General features: G+C 32.9%; 3 protein-coding genes and 1 pseudogene across 6 annotated transcripts; 1 reads left to right on the forward strand and 3 right to left on the reverse strand.

Moving 5' to 3' along the window:
* Positions 1-8,459: 8,459 nt before the first annotated feature.
* Positions 8,460-10,593, forward strand: LOC140842370 (protein FAF-like, chloroplastic; annotated as a pseudogene).
* A 2,944-nt stretch (positions 10,594-13,537) lies between these two features.
* Positions 13,538-16,191, reverse strand: LOC140842372 (glycosyltransferase BC10-like). 3 transcript variants are annotated; one of them, XM_073210219.1, is made up of 2 exons: positions 14,876-16,191; positions 13,538-14,030 (listed from the first exon to the last, which is right to left on the reverse strand). In XM_073210219.1, the coding sequence occupies exon 1, from the start codon at positions 15,965-15,967 to the stop codon at positions 14,888-14,890; it is 1,080 nt and encodes a 359-aa protein (XP_073066320.1). In that variant the 5' UTR covers positions 15,968-16,191; the 3' UTR covers positions 13,538-14,030; positions 14,876-14,887. The 3 variants fall into 3 exon arrangements, with proteins under 3 accessions (XP_073066320.1, XP_073066318.1, XP_073066319.1); XM_073210217.1 differs by having other exon boundaries at positions 13,538-14,036; XM_073210218.1 differs by having other exon boundaries at positions 13,538-14,033; positions 14,872-16,191.
* A 1,248-nt stretch (positions 16,192-17,439) lies between these two features.
* LOC140842378 (protein IQ-DOMAIN 5-like) lies at positions 17,440-23,472 on the reverse strand. Of its 2 annotated transcripts, none has more exons than XM_073210231.1 (7): positions 23,276-23,472; positions 22,462-22,556; positions 21,630-21,878; positions 20,843-21,067; positions 19,851-19,964; positions 18,542-19,058; positions 17,440-18,142 (listed from the first exon to the last, which is right to left on the reverse strand). In XM_073210231.1, the coding sequence occupies exons 2-7, from the start codon at positions 22,543-22,545 to the stop codon at positions 18,000-18,002; spliced, it is 1,332 nt and encodes a 443-aa protein (XP_073066332.1). In that variant the 5' UTR covers positions 22,546-22,556; positions 23,276-23,472; the 3' UTR covers positions 17,440-17,999. The 2 variants fall into 2 exon arrangements, with proteins under 2 accessions (XP_073066332.1, XP_073066333.1); XM_073210232.1 differs by lacking the exon at positions 23,276-23,472 and adding an exon at positions 22,802-23,167.
* Positions 23,473-25,811: 2,339 nt separating this feature from the next.
* On the reverse strand, positions 25,812-27,229 carry LOC140803647 (E3 ubiquitin-protein ligase PUB23-like). The gene has a single exon (XM_073159549.1). The coding sequence runs from the start codon at positions 27,192-27,194 to the stop codon at positions 25,956-25,958; it is 1,239 nt and encodes a 412-aa protein (XP_073015650.1). The 5' UTR covers positions 27,195-27,229; the 3' UTR covers positions 25,812-25,955.
* Positions 27,230-27,670: the final 441 nt, after the last annotated feature.

Here is a 27,670-nt window from a genome sequence, read left to right on the forward strand (position 1 = left end):
GTGGTGGGTACAGCAAGCATTCCACATTCTCAAAATTGTGAATCACTTAATCTCTTTACAATGTTGAGCACCCAAAATAATAGAAGATCAATTTTAAAATGCCATTATTGTTTTGACCCTAAATATAAAGCATATATATTTATATATATCTCAAATATTTCGTGGAACGTCACATCGATTATTCTTTCACATATTTCCAAATTTCGAGAAATGTTTAATATTAAATTATCTCAAAATATTCACGCGAATATCTCGCAGCTTCTATAGAGTACCCAACAAAATGTGGGCAGTAGTAATATATATATATATATATATATATATATATATATATATATATATATATATATATATATATATATATTCTAATACATAAATATTATGTCATGCATGTATAAAAATCCACATTTTTAAGGCTAAATATGTGATCATCTAATAATTATTAATTAATTTTACGGGATAAAAAATATATCTAAAGCATGGCAATAAATGTTCTATTAAATCTTGACAAGGTAGTATTATCTTCTTCCTTTTTTATATATAAAAGGAATATACCATCATCGTTTATTATAAATCGGAATCGAACTTAAAATTTTTACGAGATTAATTAATATCTAATATTAGAATTTAAAACAATTAATAAAATCATGTTATAAAACTTATATATTTGAGAAATTTTATACACACGGTTAGATTTTTTTGTATAATAATCTAAGTCGATCGAGTCTCTATCGAGTTGGTAACGTAACAAATTGGCAACATCAACTCAGCACGTAAATAATATATATTTGTACGTAAATTTTCAGTTGAGGAGGCAAGATTCCATGAGACAAGGCAAAATTTTTGGAGTGGAGGACGTGATTTGGACAAGTTGCAACATATAATGATCGATTTTGTAAAATTTAAGTTCCATGATCCAATGTCTTCATGTAATACGAGTGACAATATTGTGAGATAAGACATCACCGGTCGATATTGTTGTTGGCCTTGTGTGGCTCGCACAATATATAATCATGTGGAATTTATTCTTTAGTCAAGATAATTGTCTAACTTTGTCTGATTTGAGGTTTGCTTCTTTTGTTATTAAATGTTGACACGACGTCAGTCATATTGATATTTTTTAATACTACATTATATTAAATTAGTATTTTCTAACGTCACGTTAGTCATATTGATATTTTTTAATACTACATTGTATTAAGTTAGTATTTTCTAACGTCACGTCAGTACTTCGTCAAGTAAAGACAAAAATTCAAAACATAAAATAATTTATAGGACTAAAATTCAAATTTGAGTACTTGTAAAGAACCAAACACAAAATAGACGAACTTATGAGAAATAGTTTTGACTATTTTCCATATTCTTTTAATTTTTTTGTTCGATTTTTTCCCTATTTTTTTTTTTTTTTTACTCTACTGCTGTCTTAGTCGAATTAGGTTATGGGGTAATTGATTAACACGGCCTAGGGGGGTGGGGTGTTCGCTCTTCTTTCTATTAAGTTCAGTAAGAAAAATTGGAAACATTTAAAAATTTATCTCCAACAATTTTAGCACGTTTATTCTCAGTTATATATAATTAAGAACAATAATGAATTTTCACTAATTAGAAAGTAAATATTTAAAAACATGAAGCTTAAAAAATATAAAGAATGCATGTGCAAAGCGCAGGGTTGATGCTAATAACTTTTAGACCCGAGTATAACTTTAAAAAGAGACACTTAAATCATATTGTTCGTTCATATTATTTTATACTCTTAACATTTTTTTTTATTTTAATCACTATCTTAAAAACAATATAAAAAATAAAAAAATATACAATAATCAAAATACATGCACACACACACACATATATATATATATATATATATATATATATATATATATTATAATTGAGTAATGAGATCAAATATGTACAAAAGGATCAATAAAAACCAATTCGTAATTTTCAATAATTTTTTTCTAAATTAATAGCATTACCTATTCATTCAGCATTTTCTTGTAGTATTATTGTTTAGAGATAAAAGTTTTGATAAACTTTAACTTTGGAAAAACTTCGTTTTGCACTAACTACTGTAATCAAAAGATCAAGAATAACCAACAAAAATCTACTATCAATGTGAGCAGTTGAGAAATATTCATCTATTTCTTCAATTAATTTACTATAAAACTCCTATGAGTCCGAGATCGAATAAATTTTTATATTAGTCCATTTACACTACTACGTAATAAATTTATGGAATAAATTTTTTTTGTTTATATTGGCCGAGAAAAAACAAACTTATATTGGGAAAAAAATTTATCAATCCACCTAAAAATAATAAATTTATTGAGAGACCCAATAATTATAAAAAGGTTCATATTGAGCACATGAAAAATAATTTTTTGTGATAGAAAGGAATTAATGATCCAAGAATGATAAATTTAAATTAAATCAATTCACATTACACCCGAAAATTTAGTTGGGGTGTGGACATAGAATCAAAGAACATCATCCATCTCATTACCCTTTGTCCCATTAGTAGAAAGCCAAAACTTTTAGAGGGATTTGGTTCCAATTGAAAGGAAAACATCAAGAAAAGGAAAGTTGAGAATCAATAAAAAAACTCGAAAATTTTAGGATAGTGAAATTAATCATATTTTAACGAGTGAGTCTCATGTAAGACCGTCTCACGAATCTTAAAACATTGGTTTGGTTGGAAAAAAAACTTAAAATTGAAGCTGAATGAATTAAAAATCGGTAGATTTGAAAACAAATCAACTCTTGGAAATTAAGAGGATCTACGACAAATTAACGAAAATAATCTTAGAGATGTGCAGACTGCAACATATTTATTTTTGACAGTATAAACAGCCACTACCAATAGAGAAAATCTAGGATACATTGGAGCATGTGCGGCAGAGTGAGAGTGTGCGTTTTCAAGCTAAACCAACAATGAAAACAATGGAGTAACATTTGAAATCCAATCTATTAAACCCTTCTACATATAATAGTTTTAAACATTATTATAAGATAAAGTTGATTATATCATTTTAATAGCTGATTCAAAGAATTGAAAAAACTAATAAGTTTTTTTGCCAGGGTATGATACGATTCAGTGTTTAATATTTAATAATAGTTATAGTTCATGCATGTGTAACAATCTATACAACTCAAATCTTCTGGATTTTATAATAATTCAAGCATTATATTCCGAGCCAGAATAATCATCACTCCCTCATTGTAAATATTTTGTAAAGTTTTTTTCTTACCAAACTTGTATAATCTAAAAAAAATAAATACCAAAGGTTTACAAGAAAGAAAGATATTCGAGTCCAGTAGCTTTTGCAAAGCTTTTTCAAGAAAGTATTGAGCACTTACCTTTGTTATTCTTTGGTCGCTTTCAATTTGCCATTATTAGATTGATTGGATGATGAATTTTATAATTTATTTATCGGCACAAAAAGAAAGACAAAAGGAAAAAAGCTATATATATATATATATATGTGTGTGTGTGTGTGTGTGCGCGCGCAATGTCAGAAATCAGAATATGTTAGCATATATCATCTTTTTCTTATATTATAAAAATTAGTAATAACTAAGTACACATATTATTTTTTTTGATAATTTTTGTGTACTAAATATATATATATAAAATTTATTATAATATAGTATTTATAGATTACGGATTAAATATGATTTAATAAGATAATTTAACTTTTATATAAATTAAATTAGAGATAAGTTGTAGAAAAAATCGAAAAAAAAAGAATGATGACGAAAATTATTAATAAACTCATATAAATAAACTAACAAATATTATCAAAGATAAAACTGAAAAAAAATGTTGTGTCATATTAATATACTAAACTTAATTAGTATTAGATTGTTAAGTTTAATAATATAATAAACACAGATATTAAAATTTTAATATATACTCATTTGGAGCCATGAAAATAGATTCTGTCACGTGTCCATGTGCTAAGGGCGCACGTTTTGTTTTGTCGGTATGTGAATTGTTGTCTACTTGTCTACGTCGAGGGTATTTCTTCGTTCTTTTGTTTTTTGACCAAATTATTATTTTTTTCTTCGTCTCTTATCCTTTCTCGCGATTCCCTCTAGAATGGAGGGACTATTTCAAACACTCGAGTAAAATAAGTATTATGTAGGTAAAAGTGCTTATTTGGTCGTAATTTATTTTTTTTAGTCCTCTATGTCACACTTTGAGACTGAGTCATATCGATACAAAACAATACATCTCAGAAATAGAAAATTTTTAGAGCATTCTACTTATTTCAGAAAACGGAATATTGTCTTTACATCTCTAAAATAACATAATGTTTTACGAGAACATAAAGTGAAACATAATCTAATGAAAACGAAAATAAACAACGACAAAAGTCTTATTTTTTTTTTGTCAACCACAACACTGGATCAGTTCTTCATCCTCAATCTTATTCTCATTCTTATATGAGAAGAGTTTGGAGCTGATAAGTGATATGATCGTCATTAAACAAATCGAGAAAATAGTCATCCCAATTTCGAAAACAATCATTAATGACTATAATTCCAATTTAATGTATGTTATAAGTCCATGATAATTCAGTTGCTTGAGACCCTCCATATAAATTTTCGCATTTTTGGGCAATTTTGTGTTGAAAATATGAATAATATATATTAATATGATGATTGATGTGATCTCGCTGAAATGGATGAGCCGGGTAAGAGACTCCAACGAATCAAATCAATATTTTATAGTGTTCGGGAATTTGAGTGGAGATAATGACTGTGATAGCACCTGCAAACAAGAAAAAGAACTCGTGAATGGGCGTCGGAGGGATATCCGGCGTAGACACTCAGATGCTTAAGTTAGCAGGTTGAGGATGAACACCAACAAATATATGAGAGAATATATGTAAGTGCTTGAGAGTTCAAGGATTTCAGAATCATTAAATGAGAAGTATATATGCTATTTATAGTAGAAAATAAGGTATGTATCTCGATTTCAGTGTTTATGGCCCGGGTGATAAGCTTCTCGGGAGATGGCTCGATAGCCCGGACATCTGCTTGCTCGGGGAGAATATTTACCCGGCATTCACCTGCCCGATTTCTAAAGAATCCATCCTGCAGATTAACCCAGATTTGGACTATTCATTTAGCATCTATGACCCAAGTTATCTCAAGGGTATCAATGACTGAAATGAATTATGAATCTTTTATATCAGAATTGGATGCATATTCATTCTTTGTTTTCCTATCAAAATTCTCAAAATATGTCCTTGCATAGAAGTTTCTTTGCATGTGTTGATGATTTTTTTTGGGTTTTCACACTCTAATTTATCCAATTTCTGTCCGTTTATATTTGGTTTTTGGTAAAATTTTAGTGTTTTTTGACATCCTGCTAATGAAAAATAACCAACAACGTCCAAAATCAAAATATAAAAAAGACTAAAATAAAATTTGATCGAGTAAAAGATCAAAATGGCAGCGAATCAAATACATATAACCAAAATTCCAATTTTCTCAATCATATACTTTGCAGCTCCGCACATGCATGATGCATACATATAAAATAAGGAATAAGTGCAATATATGCGACTCACTTCAAAATTTAAATCAATGGATTTTAATCATCGAATGACACCTCGACGCAAAAGAATTTTTCGATCTTTTGAGGTATATGATTTTTAAAAATTCATAATAAATTAAAGACAAAAGTTTAATTTTAGTCAAATATGTATTAATGTTATATGACATTTCTACTCTAATTATATGTTCATTTAGATCAATTATAGTCATGTAACTATGTTTTTTTTGTTCGATTATACGTGACTAATATGTCACACAAATCAATACGTACACACTAACACACGTCAAAATGTCCTGAAACTTTTCTGAAAGGCTAAAAATACATTTAAAAAGTTTGCGGAAAATTTCGAAAGTCGGAATTGGGGTGGTGTAAGAGCCACCATAGTCCACGTGTTGTTTGGGTTTTTCAAAGTAATTTTTTTCTCATAATATAAATATCACTTTCATGTTGAATACTTTACTAGACGATGACAGGTTTAAAATTGATGAAATGGTTGGGTAATGCACTTAATAACGTACTTAAATATTAATCATATGGATTATTAAGATAATAAATGAATATTGAGTTTTAACTGCATTTTAAGTTAATCATGGATGGATTTAATTCTAGCAATTATAGCATGATTCCCTGTATCGATGAACACAATTGAGCCAACGTAATTCCATCCTCAGTTTTTCGGGTTAGTTAATTTATGCTACGTCGTCATTAGTGTTTTTTTTCCTTATTCTAATATCATTAGATCGTGTAGATCTCTAATATTTTTATGAAAGTTGACATATATGTTGATGATCCAAATACTAACATTTGCTCATATCATAAGAGGATAAATATTTTAGATTATCATTAAATTAATTCATTTGAAAATTTATCTCTTAAATCATTTTCCCAAATCCAATTAATAAAAAATTAAATCCTTCCAGAGTTATAATTTTCTTTAACAAAAATCCACATATATTATAATACTTCGAGTTTATTGGAAAAAAGAAATAAAAAAAATTAAGAAAAGAAAATTCATAGTTTTTTTTTTGTCTAAATTTTAATTTCCAAAAAAGAATAACTTTGAAGTAGCGTATTGATCAATCAACAAGAAAAAAATAAAATAAAATAAAAGAAAAACGAAAATAGCCAATAGATAAGTGGGAACATTTAGTGAGGTTTTTGCAAGCTTTATTGGGAGGTAGACAAGCAGCACCATATATTTTCTTAATTAATTTTGTTATATTTTATTTATTTATTATTATTATTGGTCTCATGTGGCAAAGCAATAACCTGGATTTTGCATTGACACAAAATCTATACCCATTAAATCATGGATCCAATCAAATCCATCTCAAGAAATTTGTGTCGGTTCAATATTTTTACTTTACGTCGTACTCAACTACTCATGCATGTTCTTTCAAAAAAAAAAAAAAAACTACTCATGCATGTTGACATACTTTATACTTTTTAACTATTATAAATTTCAAAAATTAAATAAACTATAGGTTTAACTCAAATGCTTGGCTTTTTAGCAAATAATAATTATATTGATTTGTTAAGGTTTTAGGATTTTTTTTTTTTTGTGTGTTTTAATGTGATACTGTATGAGTTTTTAATCTGTACAGAGTTACTTGTTATCTGTACAGAATAAGAGATATATGATTCTTTAATGGCAAATGTAAATAAAGTGATTTGGTCCTGCCAATCTGCATGCATGGTGGCCTTCCTTAGCTTCCTTCTTAAGCCATGTTCATATATCTATTCATCATCACTATTATATGCTTTAATATTCTGCTGATGCACGAAACCTTATCTTATAAACATTTCCCTTTCACTACAACTTTGTGGTGAGACAAGACAGGGTAAAAAAAACATTGAGAATATGAAATTAAATATCACATATAACATGTGAAAATTTCATGTAAAAAAACCCAAATTTTTCGATATCACGTTCGAAACCTTTCAGGGAAAAATTTATATTGGGTGTTTGTTCACATTTGTTACGTGGTTTTTGGTAAGATACAAAACAATCATGATGAGGTTTTCATGATATTAATACATGAGAAATGTCATAAGTTAATAAGATGGAAAAATATATCTATTGGTATGAGGCTTTTCAGATAAAGACCAATAAAAAATTCATGAGAGTTTATGCCCACAGTGAGCAATATCATATAATTATGAAGATATGTGAGTTCCATCGTACAACAGCTGGTATCAGAGCTATGGTCGAGTACGAGCCATGTAGGTGGAATCCTCAGATAACAACACAAATGAGGTGGGGGCTTTTAGTAAATCCGCGATGAGATCGTACAGATAGTGCTCCAATATTTCATGTAAGGCAAGCGCTCCAAACGCCGCGGAGATGATTGACCTTGAGAATTGCTCAGACCATGAGAAGAATGGTAGTCCTTCGTTTGAGGCAAAGATTATTGGGAATTCAAAAAAGTCTCACATTGAAAATACACAAGGAAGATCATGATTTAATAAGATGGAATGATATCTTCATTGGTATGATGCATTTTGGATAAAGTCCAAAAACAAATCTATGAGGGTTAATTTAGAACAAAAGTGAACAATATAATACAATTATAGATATGTGAATTCAATTATTCAACAATGATATATACATGGTTTTTACGTACAAAATTTCATAAAATTTATTAAGTTGATTATGGGTGTTTATCTCATAGCCTCCTATATAAGAAAATCTTGAAACATCCACATTCAAAAGATAACGGTCATAAAACCGTTGTTTTTTCTCTTTAAACAACGGTTTTAAATAAAACTATCATCTTTAATTGTATTTTTTCTTATAAAAAACTGTTGGTATTTTTCGTGGTGTCGTAGGGAGAGGGTCCCATTTAACACTAAGTCCTGAAGCTTTGGGTTCTCCTACAAATACCGCACACTCCCACTCTTCCATTTGCATTCAACCAAAATAGACACCAAAACTCATCTTCATTCGTTACATCTTATGTTCTAAACTATTTCGAACTCAAACGAGCCACCATCCTTCCTTGTATATATAGTACTTCTTGCTTGATCAAGGTAAGAATCTCATATACATTCTTGCTATGTAATAAATATTGCAAGCGAATAGATCATGCATGGCATCAAAATCTTGATGTATGTATGTGTGTGTATATATATATATATATATATATATATATATATATATGTATGTATACTGTGTATATGAATTTGTCATGGGGAATGATCTGTTCTTTGATCAGCTTGGTTTTCTGTACCGATAATTGAACTGTTTCTTGCAGATAAATCAAGTGCTCTTTGCTATATCTGTCCTTGTGAAGATATGTCAATGAAACAGGGAATTGTTACAATTCTTGGCTCGGATTGTGAAAAAAACATTGCAGCCTCCATCAGAAGAAATATCTCAGCTGATATGTCTTCCAAGAAATGGCTGGAGCAAAATGAGTTCTTCTCCCCGGTGAAAAAGATGGCTTCTTCGGAAGAAGCAGTTCCTCTTACCCAGGATCATGATTCTTCATCATTTTCATCTGAAGGTGAAGAAGAATGTGAAAGGATTAATAATAATCCAGGACGAGACGATGTTTGGAGGATGATTCTGTCTCACAAAGAGGTGCAGAAACCAGCAAAATTGAATGTTAATTGGGGTACAATTCTTACTCAAAAGAGTGAAAGTGCAGTATGCAATCTGCCGCCACCACCTTATGTGCATCCCCTCGTTAAAAGATCAGCAAGTGCTATGAGTGACAAGAGTCTTGAGATTTGCACAGAGAGTCTGGGATCAGAGACAGGGTCTGATGGGTTCTCGACGTGCCTGAATTCAGAAGTTTTGGGTGATGGAGATGAAGATAAGGAAGAGAGGACAAGAGTAGGAAAAGAATGTACCAAAGAGCCGAATCTCTTCGAGGATTTTCATGTTGTCAAGTATAAAAGTTGTCCCCTCTCGACCTATTCCACCGCCACTTTCGTCCATTTCTGGTGGCGATGGTGTTTCACTCCACATTCGTTCCCACCGGAAAAAAGGTAGGCTTGTTCTTGAAGCTGTTGCTGTTCCTCCAAGAAAGTATTTCCACGCTCAACGTGGAGATGGAAGGCTTGTTTTGAGTTTGATCAATTCTCCTACTACACAGCTAGAAAATGAAATGGAGGGAAATAAAGTTTACGAATTTGAAAAAGTTTTTGTTCATATGGAAGAAGTTGATGACAATATCAAGGAGGCGGTAGACATGGTTGACTATGATGATAATGAAGAGGAAGACACTGAATTTTTCAAGGAGCAGAACTCAAAATCATTACCAAATCAAATTATGAGCGTGGATAAATCAGCCTTCACGATGAAAAATCTAACGGGGTTGGGCACTAAGAATCCAACTTGGTCTCACAAGTTCAACAAAGTCGTCGACTTCCCAGCTGCAGAAGAAATTACGGCAAAAAAGGATGTTTCGGACGTTGTACCAATCTCGCACTCACTTCCACCACTTTCACGCATGACTCAGCTCATCTCGCCGCCGCCGCTGCTGTTGCCACCACCATCTGCTGCCACCTCGTTCAAGGCTTACGAGTACTTCTGGCGAAGCAAGAGCACTGCTGCTGGCCGTTTCATTAATCCGAAGATCCCTTCAACCCCACAAGCTGCATTCTTCAAAAACAGCAAGATTGATGCAGCAAAGGCATTTGATCAAAATCAAGAAATGACACCACACATGAAAGGACACAACATAGAGTACTTTGTTCCTTATTTCAGGGGTTGCAATAAGGAGCCGAGAAGATCTCTACCGATAAGCTGAGGCACACTGGATTGCCACATCCTAATGATTAATAACTATTTACTGAATAGCTAAATATGTTGTTCGATCCATTAATATTATTTATCTTCACGTATTAATGACAACCCTTTATGCAAAACCACGTGTCTAAAAAGATTTGTGCAGCTAAAATGAATAGAGCACTTTTAGGAACAGTGTTACCTAATTTCCTCATATTACCAATGTGTCAGCTTCTGTTTCTGTCTGTTATTTACAATCACAAGATTAATATACCAGCACCATGTTTGACTCGTCTGTTTCTTCGTCATAGTGGAAGTTACTTTTCCTTTTGCATCAGCCTTTTCCCTATTTTCCACCAACGAGATTGTGGTATGGGTCATTTTCTGTCCACTTGATCATCACCTTGGGGACACAATATCCAAGATTCTTGATTTGCTGGGGACCCGTTGTATCCAGGTTTCAAAAGAGACTGGGTACGGATAGATGCTCTCTTTTCCATTTGAATTTGAGTTATTTTTTTTTATCATAAAACCAGTTTCTCGACAGGCCGACACGACTTCTTCCTCATATATCGCCCAAAGATGATTTGATTTTCCCCAAGATTAAGAGGGAGATGATCTAACGCATTTTATAGTGTAGCTTGAATATTTTGACATTAACGCATAAAGTTTTACCTTTTTTGTTTCGAATGAGAGAAGCAATGAAGGGCACTCGATTCTATTCGAACGCACTTACTAGTTCTTGGTTCGAGGATAGATCTTACCATTGTGATTTTGTTGACCCAAAATGAGCTTGCTAAGAAGCAATTATTTAAATAAGTCCCATGCGTTGCCCTTGTATAGATCGATTTAGTTTCAGTAGCGATTTGAGGGACGGATTTCAAATGACATCTATCAAATAAATCACAGTTATTAGTGAAATCGATCGCATAACTTCGTAGGAAGTGGATTTTTAATTCAATTCGATTTTGTTGATCCAAATAAGTCAATTTATTTAAAAATCAATGAATTTGAAGTTCATCCGCTCAAATACATCAATCCAAGCACAACATTAAGTTAGAAATTTCAAATTTCTACAAACAAAATAAATTCATTGGTTTACTTGGATAAACACAAATCTCAAATAGTTATATCAACATTGAGTCGTTGCATATTTTCCTCTCAAACATTTCCTCAAATTCAAAAACAATTTTAATTAAGTGTTTGGAATGACGGAATTTCAAACCGGATTTGATATTTGATGGGATTTGGTTTAACTAACTGAAATCCTTAAAAAATAAAGAGATTTTATGGGATTTGAGCTATAGAGGAAATAAAAATTATTTATAATATTAACTTCATATATTTACCTCATAAAATTATGTTATTTCTTCAAACTTAATAATATATATAGAAAATATGTAAATATATATATATATATATATATATATATATATATTTATATATATTTACATAAAAATTTCTTTGATGAAGTTTATTTATTTTTAAATTTTTTAAAAGTAATAACAATATAGTTTTTTCTTGCAATTTTATAAAATACTTTTTCCTTTAAATAATATGTGATTATTTTACATAAATGGTATTAATAAATCAGAAATTTTAAAAAATAAGTGATAAATGATTTTTAATGTCAAATAATATTATTAGTAGCTGTCAAATCCAATTCTTAAATAACATTTTAAGTTTTCTGTGAAACACCAAAATAGAATTCTAAATCATTGAATTTGAAATCCAATCTCAATCCCAAATCCAAATCCAAATTCAAAAAATCCCATTTTTCATTCATCCAAACATATATAGCGTAAATATTTTTATGCAGATTGGAAACATATGAACTATCTCTTAGAATTTCAAGACCCTGCAATATATACAAAATGGACAAGTATCCTGTGGCGATTGAAGTGTACTTCATTGCGCATATTAGGCCTGTTATGGGGCTGTCTTGTGATTTTTTTATTTTTTATTTTTTATTTTTTATTGTTAACTTAGTTAACTAGCCCAGCAATTGTTGGATTTATAAATCTATACAGTTGTCTGAAAGAATGAATTTCTTTAATAAAAAAATTAAAAATTGATTGAGAATAAATTTATAAATTCTACTTTATCATAGAATTCATTTCAACATAAATGTAAAGATATCAAATCTAGGGATGAGAATAGGATGGGACGGGAGCGGATTTGTCATTCTCATCTTTGTCCTAGAATTTCACCTCTACCGCGGTACATGTCTTGATCTCCTTTTTTCGGGTTCGAAAGCGGGGGATCAAATCTCTATTCTTGCCCCCATCTCCATTTCAGAAATATTAATTGGATAAGACGGGACGTGTACGGAGATTCGCCGAACCAAACTTATTATTATTAGTGATAATATTAATACTATTAATAATATATTAAAAAATATTATTAATACTGATATTATTTTTTATTAATGATATTATTTTCGTGGACGAGTTCGGATATGGAGATAATATTCCCATACGAAAAAATCGAGGAACTCCATCTCCATTTCAGGTTTTTCCATCGGATCCCCAAATCCGTGGTATCCCTAAATCAAACCCTACTAATACTAATATAGGGGCTTCAAAGCATCTTTATCGGTCCAATGCAAGAAAAAAAAGGTTTAATTTCAACTTCTGAAATCACAAGTCCAATAATCGATAGATATTGTAGCTAGGGTCTTGTGAATTTGATTATCTTCTCTCCAAATAGTTTCTATTCTTAGACTGCACAAAATAGTGGGGGTCCTTTTGCTCTATAGCTTATGCCACGAATAATTACATCCGTTGACAAATGATAAAAGTGGTTCAAATTAATGCAACGCACAACCCCACCAACTCATATATTATAGCGTCTTGACTTATGTGATCAGTTATTTAAATAATACCTGGCCTACCTTCCTTCCTTCTGTCGAAGAAGCATATATCGTTGCATTATTCAACAAATATCAATCTAAAATTTCATATTAAATCGAATAAGTCGATTCAAGGATTTTGCTTCACGATGCCGATGAGTATATATATATATATGAAGCGTATGTACATGAACAAACAAAATACCCCACGATTGCTTGCTTTGTATTTGGATTGTTCCATATTTTGTACGTAGATGAGCACACACAAATATATACATACATGTGTGTGTGATCATCCCACGGCGAAGCAAAGGATCTCGCAATTTTTTTTTAATTAAAGGTAGAGGGAGATAATAGAAAAGGGAAACAAAAAGGGGTCAAAAGGAGATGTCGATGCCTTGAATATTTAATAATTATAAATGCATCAATGCATATCTTCAAAAGAAAGGTAAGAGGAATGCCATTTCTTGATTGTCTATTTATACTCTCAAGCCAAGACTAGTTCAATCTCAAACATGAAGGCAAGAGGAATGCCATTTATAGATTCTCTATTATACTCTTAAGCCGAGAATAGTTCAATCTCAAACATGAAGACCCATCCATATATTCATATTCATACATATGTACAAAAATAACAACAAAAAAGGAGCAAAAGTCCTACTTGCAATTTAATCACCCTGATTTTTTGGGTGAATAAACCAAACTCAACCACTACAAGATTACATTATAAGAACATGACTTTGACTATTAATTCATTGCTTAAGTTGGACTCCTTTGGGTTACTTAGGTTGAGGGCACCTTATTTTTAATAGCCAGTCAAATGCCTAATCCCATATTGGCGAACCAACCTTGCAAAAGCCTCAAGTTTTCCTCTGTGTTCTCTACTTCTGCAAGAACAATGATAAATTACAAGGTTATAATACATCTAATATATTTTAATCAAGATCACAAGTGATACCACACATTCTTTGAAAAAGTAAACTTCAAGGTCATGTATAATACGCAACTCAAAATCAAGGCTTGTTTACCAAAACACAGCCACGAGGAGTATTTGGTTGGCCACAAGAAATGACAAATTGCTTTAGCTTCTACTTTAGATTATCCCATTCTTTTAAATAAGGCAAATTATAAAGTCATCATAACACGCCCAAGGGAATACTTTTGAATATTTTAGAACTGATCTTTGGATTATCAAAATCTAATCTTGGTTAAGAAACTAGCATAATCCACCTAAAGCTCCAAGGAGCTTATTGTAAGAAAAGGAAATTTAACTAATCTCCAACTACAGGTTCTTAAAGAGGCATCTAGAAGAATTTGACCAAGAAAAAAATTATAAACAATAGTGACTTCTAACCAAACCTCAAGAAAGGGTAATTTGGTCACTTCAGTCGTGAGGTTTTCAACGTGCCCATGAATTTGCAGTAAGAAAATACTTCATCTTAATTGAAACAAGCATTTCCACAAAATTTGGGCTGAAAAATATCGACATCGGATTCTCACCATCTTATATCAAAATCACCCCACCAAAAAGCCACAATTCAACAAGTAAAAAATATCACTAGATGAAATTGTTCATCACGCAATCCAAACATCAGCCACTCATCTACTATCCAAGAAAGCCATTAACGTAACTGCTAACTCATCTAAGAAAATACCGAACCAATAAACATAACAAACATCATTTAAAACCAAAAGAAATGCACAAAAAGCAACCATCTTTACTCACCAGAGGCAAAGATCAGTCCTTGAAAATAACAGAATCCGCCATTTGCATCAAAGGATTCAAGCAATCAGGAGAAAATTTTCGTGCAAACATGTATGAATAACTCGAATTTGATTCTCTGAGCGTGTGAATCAGCCCAGGGGACACTTCAGGAGGGTGGTATGTATGCGGATGCCCATCCACGCTTTCAGTCCAATTCACCCTCGTTAATGTATAATGACTACACCGATTTGGATCCTGCATCGATAACATAGTAGGGAAATAATGCTCCTCCGGATAACAAGAATGAACATTCAAACAGGGCAACTTAAACTTTTTCCACAACTTCCTATCCTTAATCACCGTCAAAGCGTGCTTTCTGGTGAGCACAAAAAACTGTGAGCCCACTCGGAATTCATCAAAATGCACTTCAGGGAGCATCACATTATTTCCCCGGGCATTATACCTATCCCATAAAGTGGGCTCATTATCAAGAATCTCTATGTAACTAGAAAACTCCAAATCCCTGGACAACCTACCTAGATCAAACAGAAAATTGTAAAAATAATTGAACGAGTGAAGCGGGATGCAATGCTGCGAGATTAGCGCGAGGTACGCGTTAGAAGGGTCGTCGAGCATCGCAGTGGCGAGGAGACGGCGCTCGGCGGAGATGAGGGTAGGCGAAGATCTCTGAGTTCTCTTAGAAGGGATAACTTTGTCCTTAAAAACATCGGTCAACGGACTGATTTTCACCAAGGGGTCGGCGTGTATATATATATTATACTGTTTACGAGTAACATTAGCGAAGAAGCGTTCCCAAAGTGGGGCAAAATGGAGATCAGAGTTGGTCAGGAAGAGAAAGGCGATTTTGGGACGACGGAGGGTGGAAGAGAGGTGGGATTTGGCTGAGGGAAGCCGGGTGTGGCGGCGGGAGAAGTTAGCAGAATCCATGGCTATAACTTTGTGAAACAAGGACAAATCATCAAGCTCATCAGGAAGGGAGATAGAGATTTGTCGTGGAGGTAGGAATCGAGGGGCCAAGAAGAAAAACAGAATTGGCAAAGAGAGAAGGAGAATCAGGGTTGGGATTAAGGGGGAAGAAGGCGGTGAAACCATGGATGAGGGTGATTTTTCTGCGGTTTCCGGGTTGATTGATGGGAAAAATTTCTGGGTTTTACGGGGTATGGGTCCCGGACTGCATTCCGGCGTAGATTGTATTGAAAACGGCGGGGATCGGCGGAGGAAGGGCGGGAATTTGGGGTTGTACGAGAGAGTGAAGCAACGGGGAAGGAGAGGCGATTATGAATGTTGAAGAAGTTACATATACAACGGAGAGATCATGGATGAGATGTTGCATTGTTGTGCTCAGTTATTATATTTTTTTATTGTTAAAATTAATATTATATATTATTTATTATTGATTAGATGAAAAATAAATTTTCGAAAATTGGAAAAAAAAATACTAGAATACAAATTTATTATTTGCATATATTTTTAAGAAAAATAGATGAAAGATCAATATGGTTACTTTACAGTAGTATTTGTAATATGGACAAAATAAAATAAAATAAAAATGGAGAAAATATTATTTTAACAGGGAAAAAAATTAAAAGACAAGCTAAATTTAATTTACAGCAGGGTATAGGTTTCGTGCACTTCAGGCCAAATAGAGCAGCACAAATTTCGTGACAATTCGAGTAATTTCTTACCATTTTGAAAGGTAAGATACTAAGAACCATTTTCCACTTGAAAAATAAAATTTTATGAGCTAAAATATAGTGTAACATTTAATAAATGTTAATTTTTATTACTACAAAAGAGTAGGTCTCATGTGAGACCGTCTCACGTCTCTCAATCTGTGAGACGGGTCAACCCTACCCATATTCACCATAAAAAGTAATTCTCTTAGCATAAAAAGCAATACATTTTCATAAATTACCCAAATAAAGACAAGTCTCACAAAATATGACCCGTGAGACCGTCTCACATAAGTTTTTACCACTACAAAATTAATCTTATAATTTATTTTGATTTGGATTTTGATAATCTAATTAATCAAGAATAGGCCTTTGTATAATAATTTGATAATCTAATTTGTATTAAAAACATAAGAAATATTCAAACTTTATGATCTGAAATCGCATTGTATTTAAAGTATTTTTATATGAGACATCACTAAAGCATGATCATATATATCGACAAATCATGTATTTTCTTAATTCACGTTCCAATGTATTCATATTTTATGAAGCCAAAGCTTCCAGCAAGATCTGCACGAGCACATGATTTATTAATTGATTGATATTTTGTGTGTAATGATAATACATTTATTACATTCGAGTAATAATGACATAGATCATCCTATCAACAATAATTTCACACGCATGACATAATACAAGACATGATCAATACTATAAACTTTATTTTTTAATTGGTTAAAATTTGATCTTATTCCAATAAATTGTTTTCTTTTTGCATATCTAATTAAATTTTCACGAATGTATCAGATATTTTTTTATATATATTTGATCAGCAGAATTTATATAAAAAATGTTGTTGAAGATGCAAAGGAGGTCACTCGAAGTAAATGAAAAAATTGTATAGATAATAAAATGATGATAATGATGATAAATTAACACCAGACCACAATGTAAGGCCTTACATTTGTGAAACAAAATTACAGAATTGAGCGCAGACACTTTTTATCACAATAGACGGAGAATCCGACAACAAATCTCATGCATGAAAACTGCTTCCACAACATAAAATTGATAAAATAAATACATAAACTCTTCAAACTTACCACAGTTCTCCGGTGTTCACTCACAGACGACAGAACAAAGTAACACTCACGTACATGTTGCTGTATCCTGCCATGGCAAGCTCGACTAAAGAATCGGGAAACAAGGACGAAACCATTGAAACTATGATAATTTCCACAACACGATCTTAGTTTTGAACCCGTCATTCATGTTGCCGCAATAAGAAACATATGTCTCATGTAACTCAGTCATGGAGGCGCGAGATATTTATGAATTATCGGGAATGCATACAGTGACAGAACCTAATTGCGCACATTCATCATTTATGAACAGAAGACTATAATTGGTGCCAGATAAGTCGCAAATCCCATGCTGTTTTTCAGCAGCTAATGATCATCCTGAGGACTACAATTTGAGTGCTTTACATCAATAGCGTTCGATTTGGTTCCGCCCTTTACAGGCTTCGGAGCAGTAGGAGACCTTTTAACAGCAGTTTTACTCAATTGCTTGGTCGGTCGAGCCACGTTACCTGCAACCGGTAAGAGTTTCAAAGTAACTTTTTGAAGAACAGATAATTATGGTAAGAGTTTCAAATGAACTTTTTGAAGAACAGATAATTATGGATGTTCAGCATGGTAAGAATCTAGTGTTAACTTTAGTGTAGGTTAGATTTATGAAATAAATAAGACATGGATTCCAATAAAAGCATGGTAAAAAGTAAACAAGAGATCTCTGAGAAGAGGACCATAAAGTTGGCTTTGCCCACAATGGGGACGTTCCACACACCCAGGAAAGAACACAATCACATACATACAGCAGCATAACCAAAACCAAGGTAGAAGACATACACACACACACACACACACACAGAGAGAGAGAGAGAGAGAGAGAGAGAGAGAGAGAGAGAGAGAGAGAGAGAGAGACTGACCACCAGCAGGCAAAGAAAGTCGCTTGTTTCCTTGTTTTTTGTTGAGGCTAGATCGCTCTTTAGGATTGCTTTGTGACCTCAGACCAACATTGGATCTTGAGGAAGCTTCCTCAACTACATCCTCAAGAACAGCCTTACATGATTTACTGGAAGAAAATAGAACTGGTTTTTGCAGCATGCTTTCTGGATTGTTTGGTGAAGAACTACAGCCATTAGGATGAGAAGCCTTTTTTTCATGCAAGGAATTTGAATTATTGCTTAAACGAGTGCCAGGTTTCACATTTCCCATATCTGTTGTGAGTTTCTTGTTAGAGGAATTTAACCGAGTTGTGAGCACATTTTTGGCATCAGCTGGATCATCATCACTAGTATTCCCTCCATCTTTCATATTAATATTTAAGAACCGATTCTCCCATGGCCGAACAGCCATCCATCTTTCCAACCAATTCCAACTCCAGTTGTTTTTATCTGGTTCAAAACCAGAAGATGCTGCCTGCTGTCTTGAATTTGCCTGCCACTGCAGAAGGTATTCTATATGAGAAACATAGACGATTGATACGCATACTTCCTCAAAAATCAAAATAATTATGAGAAAGCAAAATTCTTAAGTTTTTTTAATGTTAAATTCAGAAGGTATTCTATATGAGAAAGCAAAATTCTAAGTTCTTTAAGATCCATGTTAAGTTCCTCATTCACTTTTCTAACAAACATCTCTCCATATATTTTGGTTTACAAACTAATCAAATCAACCCCTTTTACAGTTTAAATTATTTAGCCATTAATTTTCCACCAAATCCTAGAAGTCGCATCAAACCAACATACAAAAGAGTTGCTTTTAACATACCAGATCCCACCAATTCAACAAAATATAGAAGTTACTTGAAGCAATAATCTTTACACCAATTTCAAATTATTTATTGCTATAAGCATATGCGACAACATAACTTTACAAGTAATGAGAAGTATTATATTTAGATGAAAAGAAAATAAGATTGCATCCACTTGCCTACTATAAACTCAATCTAGGTCCAACTTTGTAAACCCAGAACTGGTTCCCTTTGAGGCAACCAGCACAGGACCGTTTTAATTAAGCCTTATCGATAGTCAATCTTTTACTTGTAGGCATGAAATGTATATAAACAGGAATTTGACAGACATGAAGCAGTACTATCATTTGATACACATGAAGAAGAAAGACTCTCAGTTGAATATTTTATTTACCAGGCATCAGCTGCAAAAAGCCATACGATTTGAGGCAACTAAAAGAAAGGCTAAATCATGATACAACTAGAGACAATACAGCACATACCTGATTAGCTAAAGCATATGCCATTGCTCTTTCACGCTTAGCAGCTGCCTCCTTCCTTTTCAACAATTTGGTCTGAATTTCTTCAAAAGATCCAACCCCGTCACACCATCCGTCCTGGGTTAACCATTGTCATAATATCAAAGACAGTGCACAACACCCAACAAAAGAGAATATAATATCACTACTACAGATGCTCGAATCGCTGGATAGCATCTAATCAAGTAACATGATCAGCCATACTCAAAAACAAGTAAGGCCACAACCAAAATAGAATGATAACGGATCTAGTAACAATATGTCAGCAACAACTTATTGCTTTCTCCTAGGTACAAAAATAAATTAACCAGAAGGACGTGTATGTCTTATCTTAGCAAATGGAGTGAGCCCCAGATTAATCTGAATTTATGAATGGATAGTGATTGACAATTAAATATATAAAGCCAGGTTAATGGTCGTGAGAAAGTTTCACGGGCTCTCACATAAAGCTATACAATACAAGAACAGATTTCTGAGTGGATTTGATCATAGACTAGCATGGTGATACGAAAGAAAACTTGCACCAATCTTAAATAGTTTTTGTCCTTGACTGTTGAAGAGAAGCCAATGTATTTCATGGTACAGGAATGAATTTTTTTTGTACATTTATATAAGATTACAGAATTAAAGAAGATTAGAATTCTGTGCTCGCATTCTCTTAAGCTCCTAGTCCTTGTGCATTCAATTTCATGCATAAAATGCATACCAATACGTCAATATGGAATGATCAACTTATCAAGTTCATGAATTAGCACCCAAAGATCGAAAATCATTAGTTATTCATTTAGCCTAAAATATTTCACTAGTAATAGAAATTTGGCCAACTACAAACTCAGCCCTAGGTCTTTCCCTGTTCATATACCCTCGACTTTTGGAACACCCATTTGACATAATAATAATCAAATGTAGTGATATCGTCGTTTCACGTAAAAATTTCATTTCCATAGGTTGCTTACTTCAATTTCCTTAACACGAGCATCATGTTCAAGTTGTTGTAGTTTCTGTTGTGCAGACTGACTCTCTAATGCCATTCGGACACGCCTTGCACGAACACGAGCCTGAACTCTTACTAAAGCTTGCATACAACGGAGTGTAATAGCAGCTTGCTTTCTGACAGCATGACCCCTGACAAGAGCTTGAAGTCTCACCAATCCTTTTAAAGCACGCAAAGCTCGTTTAGCCTGATAAACAAAAGCATTAAAAAAAATACATGAATAACGAGCAACCAAGAACCCTTCTTTTAATGTCCTCTTACAGAAACCTTACAAGGTATGTATATGCCTATGATAATCATCTATACCATGCTATCACAACAAAAAGTATAATGAATAAACATTGAAGGAACCATTAAATTTAATTTAACTTTTTAAACTTGAAAGGCACCACAATACACAATTGTTTTATTTAAACATATTATACAAATATAAAGCACAAATATTGTTTTTGAAAAATGAGCAAAAGTATGAAGCACTGAAAGTATTTGTGCTGCTTCTTATAAGTTTGCATCCTCATTCATAGTTCATACAAATAACAAGCAATATCTAGATCATTGTCACACTTGCAGAGAAGAAAATTCCTCTTTGCATTCAGAATCAAATTATGAGGAAGAAAGTAAGAAAAGGAGTAGATTGAAGATGAACGGTGCCGACAGCCCTAGCGTTTGAAAACAACAATGATGGAACTATTGCAAGTTCAGGAAGTATCCATGATCCACGAAATTTAGAACGTTAATCAGTTTAATACCAGGAACCCTCTAAAGGCTGTTTGGATGCAAATAGCTGCCCATTCTTCTATCTCGTTCTGTCGAAGTTGAGCTGCATTTTTAACCTGAAGGGAATTAGACGCGGAGCTGGTTGAATCAGAAATTGATTGGTGGTTAGCTCCTTCAATATCCACAGCAATAGTTTGGTCCAACTCATCTACAGGTATACTGTTATCAATCTTAACCGACTGCTTTCTTTGGTGCCAATACTTGCCGGTGCTCCCTGATTTCTGTGTTTAAAAAATAAGAGGCAACCTTCTTAATGCCTATTCCATCAAATAATATTTGGAACAAGATAGAGAGGTATCCATCATTTTAACAGTCAAAGGAGTTCTAAGAGCTCAGATTGAAAGATTCCACTTATTACAGGTCATGTAACAGTTCGATTTCCACACATCCTCAAGCAAAAATGGCAGTTTGCACCAATAACCACCACCAAATATTAAGAGTATACATCTAAATAGAAGTATAGAACTAAATGGAGATTCCAAGCAATGATTGGTGTAAGCCACCAAAAGAGTGAAAAGCTGGAAACAGAAATGATTTAGTGGATTTTGTGCTGGAGAGCAGGTGGTTTTGCAATGTATAAGAGAAATGATGACAATGAAAGGAGAAAAAGCAACATCGTTTAAGTTAAACTAATCAATTGATACTACTTCCACCATGCTCTATAGACACGTGAAATAAATTGTCTTCCCTTTGCAATCATCTGTTGCCTGGAATAAACATTTACAAATTCTCTACAAGAACGTATGAAAAAGGAGAGGAGGGATAAGAGGTCAACAAGTATAGATACAAGGATATGGCACCTACATTGTCATCCTTCTCTGAATTTGTCGATTTATCGGATCTCCTTAAGCCCAGTAAAGCCTTGACCCATTTTTTTGAGACACCCATTTCAGTCAGACCTGCCACACAAATACAAATATCAATTATAGATTAATACTATCCGGTGTTCTTTACTCTAGAAAAAGTTATTTTTTAAAAAAAAATCACCATGACCGGCTTCGGATTCAACAAACAAGTAAAGGTAAGTTTAAGCTCATTGCTTAGTTAGTTACCAACGATAACCTGGCCTTCTGGGCCGGAGACGGATGAGCTATAAAATGATTGAACAAATACCATTAACCACAGAAGGAAGCAGAAAGATTACCATATAATCATGATTCACTTTCCATTTTACTAACAGGTTATCTTAACATTAGTCAAACAGTCACCATAGAAAGCAGAAGCATAAAGCAGTGCCCTTAAAAAGAGAAAACTGCTCAAATAACTATGATAGAAACAAGACAAGGAGGTGGGCAAAAGCAAACTCCGTGAAGATGAACATACAAACAAAAAAACTAAGAGCTGAAACAACGGTGTGAATCGTTATTTCAAGACCCCAAAAAAATCAACTACCGAACATAAATACATTCCGGGACAAAAAACAAACGACATGTTATATTCTAGTTCGACGTTTTCCTACCATCAGCCTACATTCTCACAATGTAGGAAATAAAAAAAAACAATAATGGCTCTCCAATTTACGAACATAAAAACAACTGCATTACAATTTACAGCATCGAAATCTACCATTTCGAATTCTCTAACCCATTCATAAAAAAGAAAAATCTCTAATCCACACCTCTACAAGTTTGATACGGAGCATCTCGAGTTTAAAAGTAAGAAAATCAAGGAGAATTCGACGGATCTGAAATCAAGTTACGGAATTATCGGGCTCCGCGGCGGTGGAAGGCAGGGGGAAACAGCTACAGAGTGTACTGTGCACCGTATTCTGTCAATGATTGCCAGAGAATTTTGGGCCGGGCTTCACAATTTTGGTTCCTTGGACGCATACATTTTTATATTATTTATTATTATAAAATAACATTAAATAATAATAAAAATTGAGCTACCATGTGCACTCCTTGTTACTGGACCGGACAGGAAAATAAAACCGAATAGAATTGGATAAAACCCGCTCGGATTCGAATATGAAGTTACTTATCGAACACGGTACCTCACAAAATAAATACTTAATTTACTAAATTAAAAGTACAATTAACAAATAATAAAATGACTCAAAAAAATTTAGAAAAAATAGTAAATATCATTTATAATTAATCAAATATATTATTTACTATCTTCGAACCGGATATGTTTAAAATTGTTTTTGAATCTGTTTTCAGGTTGATTCAATATTGATATTATATTTAATTCATTTGGGATCCAAATATATTAAACCTAACTGAATATCATACGGGAGTAGGTCTCTTGTGAGACGGTCTCACGAATCTTTATCTATAAGACGGATCAACTCTATCGATATTCACAATAAAAAGTAATACTCTTAGCATAAAAAGTAATATTTTTTCATAGATGACCCAAATAAGATATTTGTCTCACAAAATACGACCCGTAAGACCGTCTCACTCAAGTTTTTGCCATATCATACGGTTCCAAATTGATTGCATCTGCATATGTGCAAGTATTTCTTCTTCATTTTCCTTTTGCAATTTTTATAACTATTTCAAGTGCTAAGGTAACCATTTATATACTTTCAAACTGTGACTATTGAGAAGAACAATTCATTAAGACACTAAATGAAAACGAAACGAAATGAATGAGTCGAAGGAATCGAAATCCGATGAAGCCGAGAACAAACATACCTCGTCGTTTTAGATAAATCGAACGTCCCACAAACGAAAACAGTCGACCGATCCAAAAAAAAAAAAATGTATCAAATTACTGGGAGATGAGGAAACAAGCCAAGGGGTGAAGAAGGAAGCTGGTGTTTGCCTCCACGAATGAATCAAGCTCTCTTTGTAACAAACTAATTCGAATAAGCGACAAGTCAACCATTTTTGACATGATCAGGTTGCACGTTTGCAGATACACTTAAACACCAGTGGGTCAAACAATTTTTTTAATCGAATAATAAATCGACAAATTAAATTAGTAAATGTAAACAAAAATAATATTTTTTTATAAAAATGTATAAATTATTGGGACGTAAATAAAAAATTTATGTACCAAAATTTTATTAATTAGTTTGGGATAAAATACAAATATATTTAGTACTTTCGAATGGTTAATATTTTTTCATTTTATATTTTTTATATATCCGATCCTCTAACGACTATTAACAAGATTTTATTTGATATTATGATTAATCAAAGCGAATGTAGTTTGCACTTTATTTATTGTTCATACACTTCGCTTTATTAATGACAATGTATATTAGGATGAAATAAAAGTAATAGTTTTTAACATTTTTTTTTTTGTATCTTTCTATATTTAATATTATTAAAAAATTTAACTATATTTTTTTGTAACTTATTCTACGAATTGAGAGTACAGAAGAATTTACCAAAAATAAATACGATCAATTAAAGGATGTTATTGTCAATTTCGAGTATACAATTTATTTTAATTACTTTAAGATTAAAAGTTAAGTTAATCCCAAATCACTAATTTATCACTAACAGTTTTTGATTTAAATTAAATACAATTTTATTTATATTTTCAAATATCAACACTTGAATCTATTATTTTTGGCAAAAACTTATGTGAGACGGTCTCACGGGTCATATTTTGTGAGACGGTTATCTTCTTTGGGTAATCCATGAAAAAATATTACTTTTTATGCTAAGAGTATTACTTTTTATTGTAAATATCGATAGGGTTGACTCGTCTCACGGATAAAGATTCGTGAGACCGTCTCACAAAAGACTTACTCATTATTTTTTCTTTGATTTATAACAGTTTGTGGTCTTCGTTTTTAGTGATTTTATTTAAAAAGATAATAAATTTACACAACAGGTTATCTAAGGATATTTGGTCATGTTTAATTATTTATCATTATTAGACCGACAATGTATAAGGAATTTATATTCACAAGGAATAATAGTAATACAATCAACGGTTGAAGGATGTTGGACCGAATGTGTAAGGAAAAACTCACAGTGACATAGGAAATATTAGAGACAAGGTGAAGCTAGAGAAGCAAGAAAAATACAATTCAAATCCTGGAACCCTGCAGGAAATAATAATCTACAAATTAACCAGCGAAGTAACCATCGTTCGATCTTGCACTGTTTGATGTTAAATTTTGTTTGAGATTAATAGGTTTTCATGAAACACTTGAGCTATGTGTTATGATTCTTAATTGAAAGACCAGATTATAAATTTTAACTAGGAACTGCACTTGTTCCTAAATTTTAATTTTACCAATTTCCTATTATTATAAATGGGATTTAAGACAACATTAACGTACACAAAAACATCCATGCATGCATATATATAATTTTTTGACTTGCCCTTTTTCATCGGGTATACCAAGTTAAAAGATAAACTTGAATGCAAGGCGAGTTACTCCAAGCATAATTATGCAACCTCAGAATATTCTTGGCTTTATTCTTCAAATAACCCGCACAATCCGCCTGAAGAACCATGCACAATTTCGACACAGCACTCACCCTTAACATCTCCAAAACCACCTCTTGAGTGGCTGCAAATCGAGCAATTGATTCGATTATGCAAAGTGCTCGATCATCAGTTGTCGGAGAAATCCTCAGCAACCGTTTTGCGGCCAAGGCAATCCCACCGGCGTGCTTTAAAAACTGCTGCCGGCCTTCTGCACAGGAACACAAGTTTGCCAACAGACAGAAGATAAGCTCTGTGGTTTTTTTATCGGAATTGTTAAGCTCGAGTTCCATAACTTCGAATATGGCGCCGGCTTCCACTATTTTCATCCTGTTCATTCCGAAAGGGGAAGTTTGTATGAGAACATGGAGAACAGATTTGTTGTCTTGAGGAGATATGTTCTTGTGAAGGATACTCGCCATTTCTTTGAAGAAATTGAGCTTTAATCTTTCCAGGAGACTGATCTTCGCAACTTCTGTCACATTTTTCAACATTTTAAGAGCATGAATCTTGGAAGTATTTTCTAGTTCATTACTGCTCAAAACCCACAAAAGAGAATGGATAAAGTCAAAGTTTTCCTCAACAATCTTCTTGTTTTCCTCTGTGGGAATCCATGTTAGTTTCAGGATCCTCAAAGCTTCTTCAAGAAATAGGGTTTTACCTTCTTTAAATCTCTTCAGGATCAGAAAAATCATCGCTCTCGGTACTCCGGCTTCCGCCATGGCTTTCTGGTTCTTTTCTTTATCTTTGGAAAACTCATCCAACTTCTTAATAGCATTCAAATGCAACAAAGGGTTCCCGCTTTTCATATCGCGGATGAGTTTGAATACAACAGATTTGTGAACGGGAGATTTCGGAGTCGGAATTCGTTCGATCCCACTTTTAGCATTGGCAATGCACCAGGCTTGGATCAATCTTCTGAGCATGTGGTTCGGAGTCAAGTCCGAGCTCATCAGAGGCAGGATCTGCTTTGAGACAGGACACACGGCGGAGGAGTGGCCTTCCGCCGCGGCGGTGAGAAGCCATCGCTCGATGCTTTCACGGTCGTAGGTGATGCCGGAGATGACGGTGACAGGATCCTTCATGATTTGGAGGGATATGGGGCAGATGAAATATTGGGGTATATCGAGTTCATCCATTTCAAGATTGGAAATTATTCAAAACTTTGAATGATTTGTATGGATTTGAGCCGATAGAATTAAGTGTCAAATTATATTTTACAGAATGTTCAAAATAAGTTGAAATAAATGGGAATTTTCCAAGTCAAGTGGTAAGAAATAGCGGCATATTTATGGCTTTGGCTTTGAATTGAACGAGAGAAAAAGGAGAATAAGCCAACATAATTTAAAGAAACATCCAATTTAATTCATATAAGAATCCGTTTTATGAAATTTTAATACCAAAAAACCTAATTGTTCAACTTCAAACTATAGAGAAAATTCACTAATAATTATTTAATGTAGTAAATAGATATTATATTGTAATATATATATATATATATATATATATATATATATATAAGTTATAGAGGAAACTTGTCTAAAATTTTGAAATAAATTTTGTTTCTTATCATTTAAATATAGCGCAATTTTGGTTACTATACACAATATAAAAC

Source organism: Primulina eburnea, chromosome 10, assembly GCF_022965805.1.
Source record: "Primulina eburnea isolate SZY01 chromosome 10, ASM2296580v1, whole genome shotgun sequence".
NCBI lineage: Eukaryota > Viridiplantae > Streptophyta > Magnoliopsida > Lamiales > Gesneriaceae > Primulina > Primulina eburnea.

Bases quoted from the DNA above. Each gene is read 5' to 3' on its own strand.
- LOC140842372 (XM_073210219.1), bottom strand. From the start codon at position 15,967: ATGGTTTCACCGCCTTCTTCCCCCTTAATCCCAACCCTGATTCTCCTT.
- LOC140842378 (XM_073210231.1), bottom strand. From the start codon at position 22,545: ATGGGTGTCTCAAAAAAATGGGTCAAGGCTTTACTGGGCTTAAGGAGA. The intron at 21,879-22,461 runs GTAGGTGCCATA...TTTTAAACACAG, and splicing joins ATTCAGAGAAGGATGACAAT to AAATCAGGGAGCACCGGCAA. The intron at 18,143-18,541 runs GTCAGTCTCTCT...TACCGGTTGCAG, and splicing joins ACTTTCTTTGCCTGCTGGTG to GTAACGTGGCTCGACCGACC.
- LOC140803647 (XM_073159549.1), bottom strand. From the start codon at position 27,194: ATGGATGAACTCGATATACCCCAATATTTCATCTGCCCCATATCCCTC.